General features: G+C 37.3%; 1 protein-coding gene across 5 annotated transcripts in view; it reads right to left on the bottom strand.

Moving 5' to 3' along the window:
* The window catches only part of rhot1a (ras homolog family member T1a), a 36,181-nt gene extending 14,363 nt beyond the window's left edge, over positions 1-21,818 (bottom strand). For 3 of the 5 annotated variants that reach the window (XM_052132166.1, XM_052132163.1, XM_052132167.1), the window contains exons 1-19: positions 21,468-21,818; positions 19,591-19,649; positions 19,163-19,244; positions 17,007-17,050; positions 16,864-16,917; positions 16,637-16,689; positions 11,730-11,838; positions 9,860-9,961; positions 9,486-9,584; positions 6,557-6,665; positions 6,338-6,458; positions 5,521-5,605; positions 4,919-5,064; positions 4,731-4,831; positions 4,505-4,635; positions 4,350-4,433; positions 4,135-4,257; positions 3,633-3,835; positions 889-1,011 (exon numbers count right to left, since the gene is read on the bottom strand). In XM_052132166.1, the coding sequence (XP_051988126.1) occupies positions 889-1,011; positions 3,633-3,835; positions 4,135-4,257; positions 4,350-4,433; positions 4,505-4,635; positions 4,731-4,831; positions 4,919-5,064; positions 5,521-5,605; positions 6,338-6,458; positions 6,557-6,665; positions 9,486-9,584; positions 9,860-9,961; positions 11,730-11,838; positions 16,637-16,689; positions 16,864-16,917; positions 17,007-17,050; positions 19,163-19,244; positions 19,591-19,649; positions 21,468-21,504 (1,865 nt within the window). In that variant the 5' untranslated portion in view covers positions 21,505-21,818. The remainder of the gene's footprint in view (positions 1-888; positions 1,012-3,632; positions 3,836-4,134; positions 4,258-4,349; positions 4,434-4,504; positions 4,636-4,730; positions 4,832-4,918; positions 5,065-5,520; positions 5,606-6,337; positions 6,459-6,556; positions 6,666-9,485; positions 9,585-9,859; positions 9,962-11,729; positions 11,839-16,636; positions 16,690-16,863; positions 16,918-17,006; positions 17,051-19,162; positions 19,245-19,590; positions 19,650-21,467) is intronic. The other 2 variants (XM_052132164.1, XM_052132168.1) reach the window with 2 other exon arrangements.
* Positions 21,819-22,187: the final 369 nt, after the last annotated feature.

Raw genomic sequence — 22,187 nt, forward strand, 5'->3', positions numbered from 1 at the left:
CATCCTGAAGGAGTTTATTTTGCGATAACAACCAGCTGACTGTGGATATGCAATTGTTAGTGAGAAATATCAGACCGCTAGATGGCGCCACTGACCAATTAGAATAGATAGATAGATAGATAATATACAGTCTGCCGGTCTTTATCACAAAATAAACCAAGCCAGAATTGTCAGGACCCTGTCATGGTGTATCACTTATTACATGGCTACTTAAAAAATAAATAATTAAATAGGACACAAAATAATGATCGGATTTGAAATTATGCCATGTGAGAAAAAGGGGACAAAAACAACTGAATTCAGCCTACAGTTCGTGTTGGAATTTCGTTGGTGTTTATATGATGAAAATAACTGCCCATTTTCATGAATGTTATATGACAGATGTAAAATATTGATTTGAGTTTAAAATATTTTATTAGTTTACTTGTATAGTATTATTCAGAAATATCAGACTGCTGGATGGCATGACTGACCAATCAGAATATTAGCATTCCAAGGAGTCGTGTAATAAAAACTGTCAGTGTATAATAAAAGCTGCATAAAAATTATTCTGAATTAAATTATAAATATATTTTAATAATAATAACATTAATAAATAACAGCAAACGTTTGGAATGAAATGGAGGGTGAGATAATTACAGAATTTAAACTTTTGGGTGAAATATTCTTTTAAGATAAAAATTTAAACAAGTCTTGTAAAAAAAAAAGTGCCATACTCTTTTACAGATGCACAGAATATTTCTCAATATCCCTTTGTGGATATGCAATGTAAACCTGACAGGCCAACAGCAGGTCAAGAAGAGAGAAGGACAAGGTGTTAAAAAGCCAAGGTTAAAGAAGGTCCAGCAGAGAGGGAGAATGGGGGTGTGTAGGGCTTTACATAGAGACCTGTTCAGAACGGCACTGTAGAGTTTGGCCTTTACAGAGCGCACCAGCTCAGTGTTCAGGAGGTTGTGACAGATGCAAAAGGTACACCTGTTGCAGGTGCACATGCAGCGTAACTTGGCGTGGCTGCAGAAACACACACAGACAGGAAGAGTCAGTGTCACGTGACGCAGTTCCAGGAGATTTGGATCTCAAAGTTGTTCGAGTGTTGCTCCAGCCCCTCCTCTATGGTGAGGGCAAGTAGGGCTTGTAGATACAATGGTGAAGGGAAATAAGCACAGGAAACAAACAAACAACAGTAAAAAGGCCAAAAACACCTGCTCAAGGTGTAAAATATATGGCTGTCAAAAAGTAAGATTAACTATTTAATAATTTTTTTTAAATAACGCAATTAACAAAATTAATCATGCCCCCTGAGCTGTATATAAATTAAATAGTATTGTAAGAGATTTTCCAACCATTGGAGCCATTTATGCTCCAAGTACTGCCTCAATGTGATTCTACAATCAGCCCGGCAACAGCATAGAATGAGTAAGGGGGCTGTTCACAAAGGGCACATTTTTACATTCTAAAACGGCTAAACGGAGCACCACAGAATGGAATCCTAAAACATGGCATGAAATACTGAAAATACAGTCAGACACTTTTTATAATGTATATAGAATTATTTACTTGTCTACCACAATAATGTATTGTCTTTGAATCACCTTCACATCGGGGCTTTTCTCAACAAATATGTTATATGGTAGATTCATTACTAACAGCCCCAATGAAAATGTAGTGATATCCTTGTATGGAAAAGCAATTTCTGGGAGCAGAGCATTTTTGAGAACAAAAACTACCTAGCTATATGCACAACACGCAAAAGAAAAAGTAGGAAAAGAGATGCAGAAACAAGTAGGGTGCATAAAGCTAGAAAGCTTTGGTACGTCATTTCTCAAACATGAAGGGAGAGATTCAAAACTAAAGATTTCTAAAACCTAGCACAACCCAATAATGCTAGAATACCATTAAGCTTGAAAGTCCATTAAAATAGTTAAATTAATACTTTAAAAATCGCACGTTTCTGTGTAGTTCTCTCCAAGCAACTGATTTCCAAAAACATTTACTACTAATATTTTGTGTGTTAGATTGCCAAGGGTTAATCAGGTCCAGACGCTAGACCAGGAGTGTCAAACTTATTTCAGGTCGAGGGCCAGATTGGACTAAGCATACCTGTATGAGAGCTGAACTATTCATACATGCGTACAGAGTATGCATGTATGGTCTCAGAGGCGGAGGCAACTGAGACATGTCCTCCGCCACCCAGATTGAAATGAGTAATCACACCACCAAGAGCACCTACTAAGTAGTGGGAATTGGGCATTCCAAATTAAAGGGGATAACATTGTTTTTTTTTTTTAAATTACAAAAAGAACATCATATATTCGGTTAAGCATGTGTGGGGAGGATTTGCTGCTTCAGGGCAAGGGTGAATTGCAATAATTGAGGGAATCATGAATTCTGCTATCTACCAGAAAATCCTAAAGGAGAACGTCCGGTCATCAGTTTGTGAGTTGAAGCTCAAGTGCAACTGGATTATGCAGCTAGACAATGATCCAAAGCATAGGAGTAAGTCCACCTCTGAATGGCTCAAAAGAAGCTAAATAAAAGTTTTGGAGTGGCCTAGCCAAATTCCTGACTTGGACCCAATTGAGATGCTGTGGCAGGACCTTAAATGGGCAGTTCATGCTCAAACCCTCCAATGTGGCTCAACTAAAACAGTTTTGCAAAGAAGAGTGGGACAAAATTCTACCACAGTGTTGTCCTACCCAGTTATCAGAAGCATTTGCTTGCAGTTAGCAAAACCAGCTATTAAATTTAACGGAGCAGTTTGTTTTTCCACATGGGTGAAATAGGTGTTGGATAACAAATTTGCTACAATAAAATATATATACATTTATTATGTTATATCTCGTTTGAATATCTAAAATTTAGTATGAAAAATACATAATAGAAGAAATCAGGAAGTTGATAAATACTTTTTCAAAGCACTGTATACTCTATATACAAATCATGTATGAAGATTATAAAACCATTTATTAAAAAAAATTGCCCATCTTAACTTAATGTTATCATTTGAACAAGTGTAATGACAGAATTCAATTTTACATTTAATTAAACTTAAATTGATTTTTTTTTTTTTTTACACAAAACAGTTCTTGTTTCATTTTGGTATGACAGAGAGAAGAAGCTTGCGGTTTCGTAAGGGAATCAGACATAATTCAGATGCTGTGTTTCATTGATATTATTCAGTGATGTATTCATCAGACTGGTTCAAACCAATAACTTGTGAGTTGGCGAGTCGTTTGGAGAAATTAATTGAAAGGGCCAGATTGGAGTCCTTTGTGGGCCACAATCCTACTGTAACATCTGGCTCTTTCTAGTTACTACTATACACAAACATAGGAAAGAACGGTTCATCGCCAGCCCATATAGAACAACAACTCGACTCACAATTGTTGAGCACTAATGCAATAAAGACCAAATGTAATCGCTAAAATACTTTTATCACTGCACCACTACAATGTCTGTTGACAGAAAAAACAGCATTGAAACGCAGTATAACTGTCTACTATATAACAAGCACAAAAGGAAAACAACATCCACACAGACACACAAGAGATGGTCTAGCCAAACACAATCTAACAAGATGGGTTAACAAAGGCGCAGACTGGTTAAAGAGGGGAAAGGCAGGCTTTACTCACGGATACATGGCCATGGTGGTAAGTTTGGTGTAGATGTCTTTGTTGGGTGCTTCAGTTGTGTTGCAGGTGAACAGCTGTGGCGGGTGAAGTTTGTGTTTCCGGCAGAAATCCAATGGTGACAGAGTGTAGTACTGACGGGCTTCATGCAGGTCTGACTTGGCAGCAATAATTATACATGGGGTCTTGCTGTCAATAAAGTATTTCTGTAAATGGACATTGGTGTTATTGTTAAAAAGTTGAATTACCTTCAACCAGGATAATCAGCAAACTAGAAAATAAAAAAAGCCAATTCGGTAGGGTAAAGCACAACCAAAAAAGGAGGTTCTTCGTAACAATTTATAGAGGCAAACAAGCTTACAAAAGTACTTTGCTTTATATCAGAAAACTGAATGATTGTGCAATTTATTTTCAATGATTGAATATCAGAGTCAAAACATAGCTGTCCAAAATGATGCTTTTTGTTATTGCAAAGGTATTTCCAGTAAATATAAAACTTGCTCGCCTTGTAGACTTTAGCGCAGTACTCAAAGGAGCGAGGGTTGCTGATGTCATAGACCAGGCAAACGATATCACAGGCCAGATCAGCCTCTGAGAGGAACTCAAAGTCTGGAAGCAACTCATGCAACTGAGAGAGAGAGAGAGAGAGAGAGAAAGTTATCAAGAGTGTCAAGACATGAAGGTGATCATATTTTACATAGCCACAGGGCTTATACTTACAAGCAAGTATTTCTCCTGTCCATAAACATAAGTGGTGCTAATGGCATAGTAAGATTTGTGGTCTTCTCTTATCCTCTTCTGATGCTGAAATATTGAGCGAAAATCAATCAATCATGAAATGAAGCGGTTTGATTTTGTGAGGTATCCGTACTCACCACCAGATTCCTGCCCAGGAAAGCCTGCAAAAAACTGCTTTTACCACTGCCTCGAGCTCCCAGGACATTGCAGTGGAAAACACTTCGCTGGGTTTGTTTTTTCTGCAGGTCAATGCGCTTATTCCTGGTGACTGCACATGGGAGGACACGTTAATCGATTACACAATGCATGGCTTAACCAGACTCTATAGACAATGCAGAATTGATCTTGACTGAACTTTCTTACCTGTAATAGCTGCTGCTTGTGATTCCTGTTCTTGAATAATGGAGTAACCAAGGTAACCCATGTACTCTAAGCAGCGTTGTACATCTAGGTATGTTGTTAGCCTAAAATGACAAACTACTTCAGTGGAGAACTATGACTACAGTGTGTTCAAGACCAACATGACAATGTAGAATGAGTGCGGCACTTACGTCCACTGGGAAAGGTAGCCTTGGTAAGTGATCCAGCCCTGCTCATTGGTGCAGACCGTGTTGTTGACATCAGGACCCCAGGGCATGTAGGGAAAGACCTTGAATAAATCTTTCAGCTCATCTGTAGACAGGGCACAGTCCCGATCCTGAAGCACAAGTGTTTAAAAAAAGAAATAGAGAACAATTCAATAGGGCAGTCGAACCACTCATTAAGGGGGACAGTTTTTAATTATTTGTCAATGTACCTTGTGCTAAACTGATTTCTCACAATTATTTCAGTGTCTTGTGCCATGAGCGCCAATTTTTTAAGATGCCGTGTCAAGTTAAAAAATGTAACTCTTAAAAATTAGAGACTTGCAGTCTTTTCAATTGTGCTGCGTCTTACTGGTTTTGAACGCAAGAACACATCTTGTGTGAACAGCCCCTAACATGTCCTTCAACAGGGTGATGTTGTAAAACACGTTGTATTATATAACAAAACAAACACTTTGGTATTTTAACATATAGCAATATCAATGTTCTGTATTCAAAATACCATCCACTGACTGAAGTTACATAACTGTACTTTTCAATGAAACTGAATGACATTTTGCTGAGCTCACCTTGTCATGCTTGTCAAAGACACTCTGGAGGAAGAGGTAGGCATTGTGGTTCAGCTCTGTGGTGCAATCTGGAGGTATTTTGAACCTATGAAAATAAATGGATGTTAAAAATGTATCTGACCTGATTAGAAAACCACAATTGGACACTGTGGTTCTGTTTCTTTAAAAAACAGGGCAGTAAGCCATTTTTTTTGCAAAAACATTTTTAGCATTCATGGTAAAAATGCAATATGCCCCTCCCAGAAATAGTGGACTTCAATTTCTAAGCTTTTTATCGTGACAAAAGCCCGACAAAAGCCCATCAAATTTAAATAGTGAAATTAAAATTTCCTCATAATTTTCTCACCCTCATGATATCCCAGATGTATATGACTTTCTTTCTCCAGAAGAACACATTTGAAGAAAAATATCTTCGCTCAGTACCTTCTTATCATGCAAGTGGATAGTGATCAGAGACAGCCAGTATAAACGTCACACAACAGACAGCGTGAACTCAGCATTCTCATGAAGCTTAACGCATGCAATGACAGTCAAAAAGTACTTAAATATTGATCTGTATCACACCAAAAGCAATCGTGTTGCTTTAGAAGACATGAATTTAACCGTTGGAGTCATATTGATGACGTTTATGCTGACTGTATGTGATTTTTGGAGATTCAAATGTCGGAACACCATCCACTTGCATTTTAAGGACTATGATATTGTTACATTTTTCTTCAAATGTGTTCAGCAGAAGAAACCCATACACACCTGGGTTATCATGAGCGTGAGTAAATGAGAGAATGTTCATTTTTGGGAGAACTATCCTTGGACTCACAGTGGAAACAAGTATTCTTGGGTCAGCTCCAGGTCATCATCATAACCAAACCTTCTGAGCACAGTCCATGTGGTCTCATGCCTTCCTCTCTGAATAAATAGTGTATGAAGGAACAAGAAGCCTGGTAGACAGAGAATACACATAGTCAAGTCAGAGAAACAAACAGTGCAACATTATTTGTTGCAGGGGCAACATTATTTGTCTCTCTGATCAGCTCACCCTTCAGTGTGAGGCCGTTGTCCTTCACCCCATCTGACATATTTTTCCGCACAACATTCTTCACATCCTCCAGGGCTTGAGGTGCTAGGGGTATGTTGAAACAAGTTCTCTGCAAAGTAAGACCACCAATTATCAACCATGTTGCCAGAGCATATCATCCACTGCACTTGGTAATGTGCAATATGGAAACAACCTCACCCCATCAACTATACACATCTTTTTTGGGGGGGAAGACACAGTAATTTCAGCACAAAGCAGTATCAGACATTATGGGGGGTTCGGGAAAAAAAATGCCACTGAAAACAACTAAAAACAATTGCAAATGTTGAATTCCTGTTTTTATTTGTAACACCTGATATAGTTAGGCATTTTAACTCTTGTTAAAGAAGTAGTTTAGCAATATGATAGATATGGATTAGAAACAGATCATTATTTTAGTCAAAATTTTCACATTCAGCCAACTACTGGTTTGGACTGGTCAAATGTGGATACTGGTAGTAAAAAATATTGATCTGTTTCTCACCCTCACCAATAATACAGATCCTGAAAACATGGATTTAACCACTGAAGTCATCTGGATTACTTTAATGCTGACTTATGTGATTTTTTGAGCTTTAACATTGTGACACCCATTCACTTGCATTATATGGAAAGTCATACACATCTGGGATGGCATGAGGATGAGTAAATGATTATAGAGAATTAAACATTTTGGGTGAACTATTCCTTTAAGTCCTTTTTTTTTTTTTACTATCAAACTGAACCTTTGACAAGCCCCACCAAGTAGGTGGCTGAATGTGAAAGTCACTTCCACACCAGAATGTGGAGGTAAAAGTGTAGATTTACAGTTAAAAATAGGACTTAAATACCTATCATATCACTTCTGAAGATATGGATCTAAATACTGGAGGCTTATGGATTACTTTTATACTGCCTTTTGGGCTTCAGGGTGCTTTCAGACTTGCACTTTTGGTGCACATCCAAGCTCGAATGACGTAAAAGTTAATCGCAATACATCACAATATACGATTATATAGTCAACTCCCCTGTCGAGGGTCAGTGAATATTTTTGCTTTATTGATTTTGATCTAAAAATTTAAATCTTTTATTGAAACATGAAAAATATAAACAAAAAGATGTTTCAAAATACAAAATGCACTTTAAACAAAAAGTGATCAAAAAAATCTTATTTATCCACTTCCCCAAATCCAAACATTTACTATCTCCACGGTCCATTTGCCATTACGCAAGCACCCGTCAATGGCAACAGGTGAAAAATTACTAATAGCTTATAGATTAAGAACTAAAGACAAATATAAATGTAAAGATAATAATAATCATAATAAATTCCCTTGCGTCTCCAAAATAACGCCGCCAAATGTGTGTTCTTATCGAATTTGTGTTAGTGTTGCGTTTTGGTAATCCAGTTTATGCTGCCTAAAGAAAGTAAAATAGAACTTATTTTAGGTTTAAGATGTACGTGTATTATATTACTTTATGATTTAATCACTTTCTTCTTTGTTTCTTTAATACAAAGATAACTGTATATATTACTGAACCTGCAGTTGCATTCACAGAAATAAAGTGAACTAAACTCGCAGCACCTCACGAGATGATCGGAAATCATTTGCAGCATTCTCATAGACAACATTATACTGGCAAACAGTTTTCAGATAAATGCAACAGAGAAAAATGTGTGTAAACTCTTTAAAATGAGCTTGTTCCACAAGACAGGCTCGTGCTTCACACCTCTGAACAAACAGAGAATCAGACACGAGCAATGAAGGCTTTTCTTTTGTCTGTTCTTAAAAATATAATAAAGTGTGTTTCTTCAAGTTCATGTCTTTGTGACTAACAGCATTTCTTTCATGTGTCACTTCGAGATGTCTTACAGGTCGCCCGCCTGTTGTGGGTAGATGAGCAAAATTTCCTGCGCATGAAATACATTTGGACGAGGAGCTTGCCAACAGGATTCAGCCTCGTCACATTTGGTGGGTGCCAAGTTCACTCTCTGGGCTACAGTTTAATATATTTGCTGACTTCCCAGATCCATGCTTTTACCATTTCCTAATATTGTTGATCAACGTTTGTCAATTGAGTGTTGCAATCAGCATCGGGATCTTTGTAAGATATCGTCGATATCCGATAACATCGTCCTAACGCCCAGCCCACAAACGCACAAAGCGCATCATTGTATTTGCTTACGACTAGGCAGGAACTGTTGTGCAATCCAATGCAGATGAATGAGAAACAACAAAAGTAAAAGATCACAGAAGGGGGCCTGGGTAGCTCAGTGGTAAAAGACGCTGGCTACCACCCCTGGGGTTTGCTAGTTCGCGTGCTGAGTGACTCCAGATCACGACGTCCACAACACAGGCATGTCTTATCACAATTGCTGCCGTTTTATTAAACAAAAAATTCCAATTGAGTTTATTCATCAGATCATAATTAACGACAATGGCTTTCAATGCTTTTTAACCATGTACAGAGCGCAGCTTTTTGCTCATGCCCATGAGCAGCCGGTGAAAGACAGCAGCTGAATCTTCGGATGACACACAGCTCATTTCTCCGTCTCCGTGAGTTAATGAAACCCCACATGAAACACACGAGAGACACACACACACTGTCTTTCATTGTACATGATGTAACTAACAGCACAGGTTTGCGAGAAAGCGGTTGTAAGATCTGAAAATTTGCAGGTGTCAGTTCGGTTATAGAATGCAGTTGTCACTCTTGTAAATAACTGAACTGTGTGTGAACGTAGCTGTATTAAGCATTAAAAATACAGGTCTGACAACCAAATTCTGCTGCTGTGTGAATGTGGCCTTACTCGTGCGTACTGTTCTACAATACCTCAGAAAAACGGAAATAAATTAAAAAATGTCTCTCTTTTTTTTTTTTTTCCTTCAAATAAATAAACTTCTCTTACCTGGAAAAAATTAAGCTCATTGTCATTCAAGATGCCATCGTTGTCCAGGTCAGATAATTTAAAAATGCGAGTTAGTGCTTTTATGCAAGATGGTTTCATCTGAAGAGAAAAAAGAAGAAACTCATTACTACAAAAAAATTATAAATAAATAAAAAAAAAAAAAATCACTAAATGTGGGTGTTTTGCTTCAGCAATCCAACCAATTCTTCAAATCTAAAACTTAACGTTGTAATCTCCATCAAACTAAAAACATACGGGTATTATAATGGTGAAAGGCACTTTAACAGTATGTCTCGTGTTCTCTATTCAGATATTCTGTGGCCATGATAACAGCCCTAACAGCTCTACAGGCATAATCACAGCTAATCTCTTACCTCTTTCTCTTCAGGGGTGTATAATGGTCCTGTGGGGTGCAGAACAGCCTTTTGGGCATAGTAGAACAACTCTGAGATATTCTTCAGGTTTTTGGCTGAACACTAAAAAACATTAATAATAAAGCCATTAAAAGGATAATTGATCAAAAAATGACAATTCTCACATCATTTACTCTACCTTATGACTTCCCAGATGTGTATGACTTTTTTTTTTTTTTTTGCAAAACACAAAAGACTTTTAGAAGAATATCTCAGCTATCTTGGTTTTCACAATGCAAGTGAATGGTGACCAGAACCCAGAAGGTCCAAAAACAGACATAAAGTCAGCATATAAGTGATCAATAAGACTCCAGTAGTTAAATTCATATCTTCAGAAGTGATACTATAGGTGTGGGTGAGAAACAGATCAATATATAAGTCCATTATTACCATCACTCTCCACCTTCAACCAGCCCAAACTAGTAGGTGGATGAATGTGAAAGTGTAGATTTTCAGTCTTAAATATTGATCGGTTTCTAATCCATATCGATCATATAACTTCAGCCAATATGTATTTAACCACTGGAGTCTTATGGATTACTTTTAAGCTGCCTTTATGTCCCTTTTGGAGCTTCAAATTTCAGGTCACCGTTCACTTGCATTGTGTGGACCAAGAGAGCTGAAATATATATTATTTTAAATCTTTGTGTTCCGCAGAAAAAAGAAAGTCATACACATGATGACGGATGGCGTGAAGTGGAGTAAATGATGGGAGAATTTAAATTTTTGGGTGAACTACTCCATTAAATGAACATTGCATCAGGACAACACATCTGATCTTGGTTCTTGTCTGAGTTATATATCCAAAGGTAAGTGCAGCATTCAAGGGTATTATTTAAATCCTTAGGCTGATAATCCAATCTAAATCCAAAGTAGTATTTCTAACAAACACTTATAATTTAATAAAAGTTGAAATAAATATTTCGGGTACAATACAAGTTATGATCAATCGATAGCACTTCTGACAATGTTGATAACAAAAAAAATTATTTAGGCGACGTTACAGTGAGGCACTTACAATGGAAGTGAAAAGGGAAATTTTTTGGCAGAAAGGTGAAGCTTCTAATTTCTTATAAGCACTTAAATTATTTAATTTACATAGTTTTTACAGTCGTTGTTGTCATATCAATAAAGTTGTAAAATTAACACCAAGATCACTTTAACATGCATATTGTTTCAGTCTTGTGACTATACTTTTCAAAATGTTAGTATTATAACATTTACGGATTGGCCGCATTGGGTGATTGGCCATTGTAAGTGTCTCACTGTAACCCAGATTTTTGGTTTACTTTTTCTTTTTTAAGCAAAGTGGAAATACATTTTTGTAGTAATACATATTATGCTATAAATGCTGTCGATTGATCTTAACTTGTATTGAACCCGGAATATTATTTTTAATAAATTAACACCCATTAATTTCTTTTTAAACTCAACAATGACTCTTTTGACATTTATAGGAGCCCAATTAGAAAAAAAACTTGCAGTTTTGTTAGACAAATTAAAAGGACTGATTTACTTTGTATTTAATGGCTTAGTGTGAGCCATCAGTCTCTTGTACATTGAAAATAATACCACCACTGCACCAAGAATGAGTGGAGACACATGACCCACAGAGGTCACTTTCCTGCATGAAGCTAATATCCCTCTGCACACACTCGGTGTCTAATATACTAGAGCACTGAGAGGCGTGTACAAAACGTGTCAGCATCATCAAGCTTAAATCAGAAGGTAAAGCTAAAATATTACACTAAAACTAACACATCTTGTCCAAGTGTTCAATCTAAAAGGTATAAAAGACAGTCATGTCATGTAGACAGAGTGCACATCTCACCTCCACACAAGTCTCTATCTCAGAGTACTGATTCATGATGGGCAGGATGGTCTCCATGCTGCTGTGCTCCACCAGATCAGATTTATTCCCCACCAAAATCAATGGTACTCTGTGACAGTGTTAGACAAACTGATTAAAAACACTACATTTTACTGCTTCAAAGACACAATGCTTAAAAGGTGAATTGTGCAATTTCAGCTCCACTAGAAGCACCAAAACAAAAATAATGATTTCATTGTCCTCGTTCTTACAAACAGGCAGTCCTACCCCAAACTCACATCATAAATTGAGCCAGATGTTGAACATGTTAGACCGCTCAGACAAAGCAATTTTTAAAGGCCTAAAGAGCATTAAAGTTTAAACTCCTCAAAGAGGTCAACATAAGAACTGCTTACTTATAGCTATCCCTTTCACACTAAAGCCAAAATTATCCCTTAATTTTGACACGTACACTCAGAGTCAAAAGAGAAACTGTTAAAGTACAGTACATATGACTGTGCGAACATTCACAGGTGTTTAGCGCATGTGCCTATGACAGCTACGAGACACTGGACTATTTTTCTTGAGGAGTTTAGACCTATAAAGATGTCCTTATATTCCTTCAGACTCTAGGTATACAAATGCAGGTATTTCCTGACATCCTCACACACGTCCTTTTCTTGCACATCCACTTTTGTTGTTTTTAGCTTTGTCTCCTGTTGTTTAGAGGTGATAACATCAAGCGATTCTTAGTGACAACAACGGCTTAAATGTGAGTGTTGCCACCTTGTGGACACACTAATTAGTGTAAATAATTCCAGGCGCATGCTCATTCTGCACGTTCAGAATATAAGGTTAGAAAAATCTGGCTGCACACGTTCAATGCTCGCACACTCTGCTGATGACGAGATTTGAGTTACACGTCCTGTCACGTGTCAGACTATACATTGGGCTTAATCTGGGATAGGAGAAAGTATTTTAACATCTAAACATTTACCGCTTCACCATTAACTGCTAAAGAAAGTAGAGGTAGGCCAATATATTGGTTTAACCAATTAGTGCCAGCCACAGTGGAATAATAATTTAAAAACAAACTATTTGCAGATAACCAATAGTTCCAAAAAGCAATGTACTCCATCAGCACAAAACAGGTGTCATAAAATTCATATCATGTAAATAATAATAAACTATATTCCTCATTAAACCTTGTTTGGTGAAATATACAGATTAAGTCAGAAATGTACATACACCTTAGCAAAATACATTTAAACTCGATTTTCACAATTCCCTACATTCAATCGTAGAAAACTGTCCCTGTATTAGTTAGGATCACTACTTTATTTTAAGAATGTGAAATGTTAGAATAATAGTAGAGAGAATTATTGATTTCAGCTTTTATTTCTTTCATCACATTCCCAGTGGGTCAGAGGTTTACATACACATGTTGGTATTTGGTAGTATTTGCCTTTAAATTGTTTAACTTGGGTCAAACGTTCTGGGTAGCCTTCCACAAGCTTCTCACAATACGTTGCTGGAATTTTGGTCCATTCCTCCAGACAGAACTGGTGTAACTGAGTCAGGTTTGTAGGCCTCCTTCCTCGCGCACACACTTTTTCAGTTCTGCCCACAAACTTTCTATCGGATATAGGTCAGGGCTTTGTGATGGCCTCTCAAATACCTTGACTTTGCTTTCCTTAAAGGGGTCATGACATGAGAAACCAAATTTGCCTTGATCTTTTGGTATATAAGAGGTCTTTGTATCATTAAAACGTCCTGCAAGTTTAATATTTTAAGACGTCCTCCCCATTCTAAACGAATCATTTATTTAATCAAGCTCAAAATACATCTCGTTCTGGATTCATGGTTAGAAGTGACGTGTCGGTTAGAAGTGACGTAACAGCGTTTGCATATGACCGCCTCCAGCACAAGATAACTACGATTTAAGCGCAAGACAACTACGCTCATTTCAGTATCGCCGTCGCCTCACAAGTGTTCAGTCGATGGACAGCGAGCTCTGACAGAGACTACTTGTGCACAGGAAAATTACGATGCCACACAGATGTGCTGTTCCTGGCTGTGGTCAAACAAAACCTCTGAATAAGCTGCCGAAAGATCCAGACGTCAGGGAAAAATGGATGCAGTTTATTTTTTGCGGACGTTCCAGTCACGGCAGTGTTAACTTAAGCGTTTGTTCTGTACATTTTAAGGATGACTGTTTTGAGAACAAATCTCAATATGATGCTGGCTTTACCAGAAAACTGTTGCTCAAAGATAAGTCCGTGCCGACTATTCTGGGAACAACGACGACGCAAACTGTAAGTAATCTATTTTAAACTTTAAACTACTTTTTAAAGCGCAATTTCATTCATTATGAATAATCACAGTGTTTTTACTTAGTTTACTTGCATATTGTTCTGGCTGGAGCGTCAATAATTGATACATAGGCACTGACGTTAGCCAATCATAACAGTGGGCGTTAACACTGAAGTCTTAAATGGAAACGCCTCCAAAACAGACTGTTTGAATCAGAGGATGAGAAACAGGGTGGGAAAAGGTCATAAATCACTAGATTTTAAAAGTTTTTCTTAAAAAAAAATATATTAATACTATAATTGCACCTAAGGGAACATAATAATACAATAAAAAAAACCATGTCATGACCCCTTTAAGCCATTTTGCCACAACTTTGGGAGGTATGCTTGGGGTCATTGTCGATTTGGAAGACCCGTTTGTGACCAAGCTTTAACTTCCTGGCTGAGATATTGCTTCAATGTATCTACATAGTTTTTCTTCCTCATGATGCCATCTATTTTGTGAAGTGCACCAGTTCCTCCAGCAGCAAAGTACCCCAAAACATGATGCTGCCACCCCCCATGCTTCACAGTTGGGATGGTGTTCCCCATGTGCACTTGCATACTGTAGTCTGGCTTCTTCCTTGCGGAGCTGCATTTCAGGTTATTTAAATATAGGACTTGTTTTACTGTGGACATAGATACTTGTCAACCTGTTCCTCCAGCATCTTCACAAGGTCCTTTGCAGTTGATCTGGGATTGATTTGCACATTTCGTACCAAATTACGTTAATTTCTACACGACCTGCCTTCTGGTGTATACACAGGCTATGAAAAGCTTAATCTGCAAAATACATATAGACCATTGTAATGGAGTTAAGTCTGCGTTATTTCAAATAAGAGTCCCCAGTATGTTATGAGCTGGTTAAAGGCCAAAACATACTTCACGCAAGTACGCAAGTGCAAGCTACATAATGTGCGCTCTTGCATTGCTCTGGCAGTTACAAACCCACAAGAGGGCAATAGACTTTTTAGGCGTGACCATGAAACCAGTGCTGCGTCCGAAACCAGGAAAATGCTGCCTTCGGAGGCTGTATACGTAGTCAGGATGAAAATAAGGTGCTTTTCAAACTGTTCGGAGACCAGTTCTTAATAGTTCCATTCATTCAAAACAGCTGTCAGCTAAGCCATTAACTGATTAGGCAGCAAGTCAGCTGTTGCCTACATTTTCGCATGCAGCCCAGAGAGTTGAGGAGTGGGTAGAGACACGGAAAAAAAACAAGTTCCCTGAATGGACTGGGGACAAAAAGTCAGAAATATTTTATTACTCAAATTGCTGCCCGAGTCCGCCATGACAGCTGTTAATTGAAAGACGCTCCATCGCCCTTTGGCAATGCTGAGAATGCAGTGTGTACTTGCGTTGTGTTATGAATTGAGTGCGGACACATTTCACAATACAACGACGTGTGAAATCGAGCTTGCTTACCAAGGTGCATCTGTGTTCACGTACTTGCGTAGAGTATGTTTGGGCCTTAATAGTTCAAAGTCCTGAATTCTGCACCAAATCTTCCTTTTCTGATTATTATTGGGATTTCTGTCTAACAATAAACTACATTTAGGATTATATTTTGGACAAAAAAAAGAGGAAAAAAAAGAAATTTATTTAAAAAAAAAATTTAAACTATTGGCCGATTAATCCGTTATCAGCCTGTTCCACCACATTAGTACTTGAAATTGGCAAAATACACTGTCTGTCGACCTCTAGAAGAGAGTGCACTTAACTCTAAGAATTAGGGTGTACTCACACGGAGTACAATCTGTACCGTGCCGGGGCAAGTTTGACCCCCAAATACAGTTCGTATGACTTGTGTGATGGCTCCGAACCTTGCCTTGGCCCACTTGAAGAGCACACAAGAACTCAGACATATTTGGTAAAATACGCAAGTATCTTCGTGCTAGTGGATACCAAAGAACCACTGAGCAATGAAGTGACAAGCTGAAAAAATTGAGGGTTCAGTATCTCAAGGCAAATCTGGCAGCTCATCGGAAGAAAAGTATAAATTCCAGTGGTGCGATGCTGTTGACAATTAGGCATGTAAGAGGGCCGTGTGTCAACGTGCCCCAAACGACAAAAATAAAAGCCACAAAGTAACATTACAATGATGGACTCCATTTTGCTCTACAAAAGAGCTCTTTTCACCCTGTTTTCTTCAAAACAAAAAGTCGTATCGTAATGACGCAAGCGTGCTCAGGCCAGGAACGTTAAGTGCAATGTGAGTGCAGGCCAGCGGGGAAGTGGGGACAATCGTGCTTGGGCACGGTACTAGGCAACCGTCCTAGTGAGAGTACACCCTTAGTCTAGTGATTGAGAAAACAGTAAGTGTTGTCTTGGGAGCACAAAGAATCCTTGTCAATTGTTTAATGGTATTTGTTGCACTGCCACTAGCAGCCTACCAGATAATTGCAATATGCAAATGTTTGCATTTTCCCATTTTGATGACAATTTAGATAACAATACTCAACATGTAAAGTCAAAAGAATGCCAGAATGACAGGCAGCTCTCTTTTCAAGCATGTTGATGGACCCATGAGACATCCATTTCAAACATAGCACAGCCAAGAAGCAAGAGGCCACAGACCTGCTGTCCTTATCTGTCCGTTCGTTGATGAGGGGAATCCAATGACTAGTCACCTTCAGAAAAACAATAAAATGGGACACAATTGAACACCACTAAAAATTAAAATGTATAAATAATTACTATGAATAAACTTTTTTAGAATTACTAATTACTTAATCAAATTTCTATTTAGTCTGCAGGTACACTGATGGGTATTTGTTTTTGGTATGCAAGGAAACAAGACTTACCTCTTCAATTGACTTCTTGTTGTTTACTGCATAGACTATGCATATAACATTGGCCTGTACAAACATAACAAATGACTAGTTAGGTGAATAAACACAAGATCAAAATAAATTACATCAGCATGGAAATTAAAGCCCAGCATTACCTTTGAAATTTCTTGGTAAAGCTGCTCATCTGTCTGCTCTGCTTCTGTTGGATAAAAAAAAAAAAAAAAAGAAATACAACATATAACAAGACAATATAAGATTTGTACTAGAGGTCGACCGATATATCGGTTTTGCCAATTAATCGGCTCCGATAAAGATTTCTGGAACCATCGGTTATCGGCAAAAATCCACACCAATAATCTCCCCATTGTGTCCGGTGCTGGATCGGCTGGGAAGGGCGCGCTGTCATTATACAGTATGAGAGCGGCCTCTAGAGGCGAAATAAAAACTATCACTGATGCCTCGTGGTGGTTGATTTGACACGCAAGACTGCATGTTGAATGCAGCAGAACACTGTATGGAGCTGAACAATGCAGACTTAAAACACCAACAACTAAAAGGTATGTATAGAGTAAATGTTGTCATATCATTATAAAGTATTTCATTTCTTGACTAGATGCTGCATTAATAGAGAACAGCAGTATGTTTGCAGACCAGGCTGAGAGGACGCTAATATTAAAGCTAACCTCAAGCGGTTAGAACAATGTGACAAAAAACACGCAAGTCCAACCAAAATGTTTAAATAAAATATATATTTTAAAATATCTATTTGCATTAGTTTATATCCAGTCACATTTATGCTTTAGCCAGCTACATTGTATATTTAAAGGTAGTGAGAAATTTGAGAAAAATATCTTCATGCAGTCAAGAGAAACGTATAAACAAATCAGAAATGCATCTGATTTTAATTCATTTATTATCCTCACAGTAATATGTATTTTGTCATTTTGATTAGGTAATCATCAAGTGATCGTTGTGTGTGTGTGTGTGTGTGTGTGTGCTAGGGTTGCAACGGTTAGAGATTATCAAGGTATGATAACCGTCTCAGAAAATATTATGGTTTCACGGTATAACACAATTTCTATTATCAGTGAAAACAGAAGGGTTATTTATTTATTTTTGAGCAAACACTTTATTATAATTGAAACTTGAAATCATTTATTTTATTGAAGTATGTGTAAAATAAATAGGAAAAAATAAGAAAGCTAACAGAATTATAATAAACAGAAATATAAATATGATAAAAAATATTATGTAACTATAACATGTTATATAACTTAAGCATGTTAGCATAGCATGTTAAATGATCTACTAAATAAACAATAACATCAGCTGTGTGAGCTTTTGAAGTAATGTCCTATGATTATTAACAGTTAACATATACTGCTCTTGTCTGTCCCTTTATCTCAGTGATTCTCAACTGGTTTTGCTTCAGGACAGATTTGACATTGGACATCAAGTGTTGACCTGCCATAGATCAAACAAAACCTGTATTTAATGTATCCTGGATTGCATTTCCTTTTATGTTGCATAGTTTTATTCATGGTTTTTCCAGTACAAGGACATGCATCAAGTGACAATATTTTTGTTGATGATGTCAACGTTTGACTTTCATCACACAACTGAATAACACAGACTGCATGACTATGATAAATGATTACTTGAGTTAGATTAACATACAGGTGTGAAGGGACTTCAACATTTCTCAATTGCACAAATAAAAAATACATATACATATTCATCTCTGGCTTGCTTTTGCTCACATGTCAATGAAAACCCCTCCGTGTGTCGATGCAGAGATCTACTTTTATATTTAATTTAATCACTGAGAAGGTTTACCTGCAAAATTAGTAGTAGCAAACATCACAAGCAGCCTCAAAAATGGACACAGAGTAACTGTATAACACTTTTCCTTGAGCAGAATATTGCACTACAGATCGCTAAATTTGTTCAAAGGGGAAAGCGAGAGATGGAAAAAGCGCACTCGTGTGCATGGTTGCCAGATTGCACAAAATAAGTATAACATTAGGCGGAATATTTCCAATTTGCGCAAGTATAAATCTCAAACTGGGGATGTTGCGTCTCTTATCTGGCAACCATGAGCATGTTAAACGCTTGTGGAGACGCGTGAGGTCCCAATGCAAGTTAACTGAAATATCCAATAAAAAAAAATGCTTTTACGATAAATGAGCCGCAGGCTACATTAAACCATGTGGAGGACCTGATCCGGACCACGGGCCGTATGTTGCCCATGTCTGCTTTAGCTGTTTGCGAGATTATCATTAAATAAAAGTGATACATAATATGTCATTACCTGAATAGTCCACTATATGTGTAGGCACCCTCTCAGGTGTGACATCAGCAGGAATGGTGATCTCTTCAGCTCGGAGAGGGACCTTCAATATGATCATACAGAGTGCATGGTAAATTATAATGGTATGCATTGGTAGGCAGTCTAAAAACAAGTCTGAGAAACACAACAGGAATACAAAGCATGTATGCATCTTTGTACTGGATATACTTTACATCATAAGTAATAAAACAATTAGGGGAAAAAATACATTAAATATCGGCAACTAACAGCATATTTTTTTCAGACAACTGATAGTTTAAAAAAAAGCAACTATCAGTACCGATTAATCAGTCAAACCGATATATCGGTCGGCGTCTAATCATAATAAGTGAAAATTGGGGATTCATGATGTCAATTTATCATCAAATGCAATTTTAAGGAATGATTACCTCGTCAGGGAATTCCTCACTGACAAGTGACATAATCAGGGAGGTCTTCCCCACTTTGGCTGTGGAGAGAAAGCATTTCATATGGTGACCACTGAGTTTTAGATCTATTAATAGCTCCAAACAATTTCCAGAATCATGCCTGTCAACATTTCAGAACCCATGAAAAGAAATAAAAGCACAAGTGAAAAAAATATATATAATAATATCTGATGCGAGTAAATATGTATAAGTGAATAGACCAAGGTGCATGAAGCCTGACGGTTTGGCATGGGTGAACAGCACGTTTGCAATGACATGTAGCATTTTGGTTGCCAAGTCTAAACTTTGGTAGTTCTTGCCATCGGAAGGCCACCAAATGTCTCTCCTAAAACTGCTAAAAATAGCCCTGATAAACAAGTGTGAAACTAAAGCATCTAAACATGGCGGATCACACCCCTACCATTAATCTCAGGGTCTGAGGATAATTTAAAGCTGCTTGCAATTTTCTAAGATTGTTTTTTTTTTTTACACAACGCACAGCCAAGCAGAAAACAAAACGTGTCTAATAACTGCAATCTTTTAGGGGTCATTGTTAAATAAGACTGTCTGAGGTGGGGCTGCAGAATTAATAGAAAAAATTATTGAGATTGCAAATACAGCTGTTGCAATTATAGAATTGTGAAAAGTGTCAAATACTGCAATCCATTTAGGTGTACTCCCATCATGCCAACATTTTCTATTTATGTTTAGTGCCTTTATGTGCATGAATGCAAAGGCAAATCAGAGGCATTTAAATACAAATAAATCAAATCTAAATGCATACAAGTAATGCTCACTATCCAAATGGCAAATGTATTCTTTATTTTCATGCAATTAAAATAATAATGCAATTCAGGAAGTTCTCAGCTTCTTTTGAGGGATAAAAATATAGTCAAGTTCTTAGAAATATATTCGGAGTCCATCTGGTATAAATGTTTTAAATAATTGAAAGCATTTTTTACGTTTTTAATGACTTGTGTGAAGTTAATATGTAACCATGAAGTAAAAGGTAAAATACATACCTTTCTGGCAATGTGAGGACACGTGAGTGTACCCAACTTTATCATTAATTTCATAAAAATGTCAAACATATTTTTCAAGGTAAAGCATATTTTTTACAAGTATCATGGTTTTTTGAGTCACAAAAAAGTTCTCAGGTTTACTCCATTTGAACTGAACAAAATGTGCCTTTCCACAAAAATGTCAAAACATCTGATATAAATAAAAAAAAAAAACTTAAGTCATGAAAATCTAAAGGGGTCATCTCTCTTACACCATTTTACTTGTATTTGGTGGACAGAATGTATCTTTATTATTCTATATTTATATAAAAGTTATATAGATTTTAAAACCAAAATGACATCTCTGCTTATTTAAAAATAACAATAGCAATAAATATTCTCAATATAATCATTCAAATTAAGAACATAAACGAATTTATTCAATTTAACAGTTTATATCTGAAAATTAATTTGTATTCAAGTACTTTTTAATTAAGCAAAAACGAACAAAAAAAAAATCAGGGACACGTCATTGACCATTATAGATATGCAAAGGCATGTCAACAAATCAATATATTTTTGTGTAGCTTCTTTTAACCCATTTAGATGTCGTTAAGCATAACAGATTATTTAATTGCTCGTTAGTTATAATGATAAAGATGAACGTCTCATGTTGATGAATGAAAGCTTAGAATTGCTCAGCTTTAAAATGAGAATATAAAGAGTGGGAATGGTTTCGGGTGCAAATAACCTGTGCTTGTTGACTAATTAGATGCCTTTGCAAAACAATTCAACAACTCAACCGGTCATGAATCAGGACAGTCATGAATCTGGAAAACACTGAATCAACCGACTTACGTTCTCCGACCAATAATATCCTCACGTCCTTTCTCATGGTTGCAAATTGTATTTGATCAAAATAAAAAAAGAATAAATCCTTTGGCTTGGATCATTTACCGCGCTGACGTGTGTAATAGCAGAGGCCCGCGCACTGCTGCCTCACTATAGGGCAAAACGGACGGATGAAATTCAGCCCGTCTCAGTGTGCAGATAATCTCTGCTCACACGAGTTTAACACATAGAGACGGTTCATGCCGTCGAGACAAAACGATACCGTATAGCTGAGGGTACGGCTTGCTCTCTTCTGATTCCGTTTATGACATTTCTGGGTTCACATTTCAAGAACACGCCAGAAGAGGCTGACCTCCAATAACCGGTAACTACGGAATGCAGCGATAGTCAAACGCGAATCTCACACTGACTTTTTCTGTTTACCGCTAGTGGTCATGGCGTTATACCGCCATCTGTAGGACTGGAGGAAACGTGTTTGCAAAGCTTTCACATTTTCCTTCTTTGTTTTTGTGGCAGTTTAAGTTCTTCTTGCATATCATCACCTACTGGTCGGGGCTGGTCAAAGGTGGATATTTATAGTAAAAAAGGACTTAAATATTGATCTGTTTCTCAACCACACCTATCATATCAGCCACCATTCACATGCACCTACGGAGCTACAGAGCTGAAATATTCTTCTAAAAATCTTAATTTGTGTTCTGCAGAAGACCAAAAGTCATTCACGTA

Source organism: Xyrauchen texanus, chromosome 8 (genome assembly GCF_025860055.1).
Source record: "Xyrauchen texanus isolate HMW12.3.18 chromosome 8, RBS_HiC_50CHRs, whole genome shotgun sequence".
Taxonomy (NCBI): domain Eukaryota; kingdom Metazoa; phylum Chordata; class Actinopteri; order Cypriniformes; family Catostomidae; genus Xyrauchen; species Xyrauchen texanus.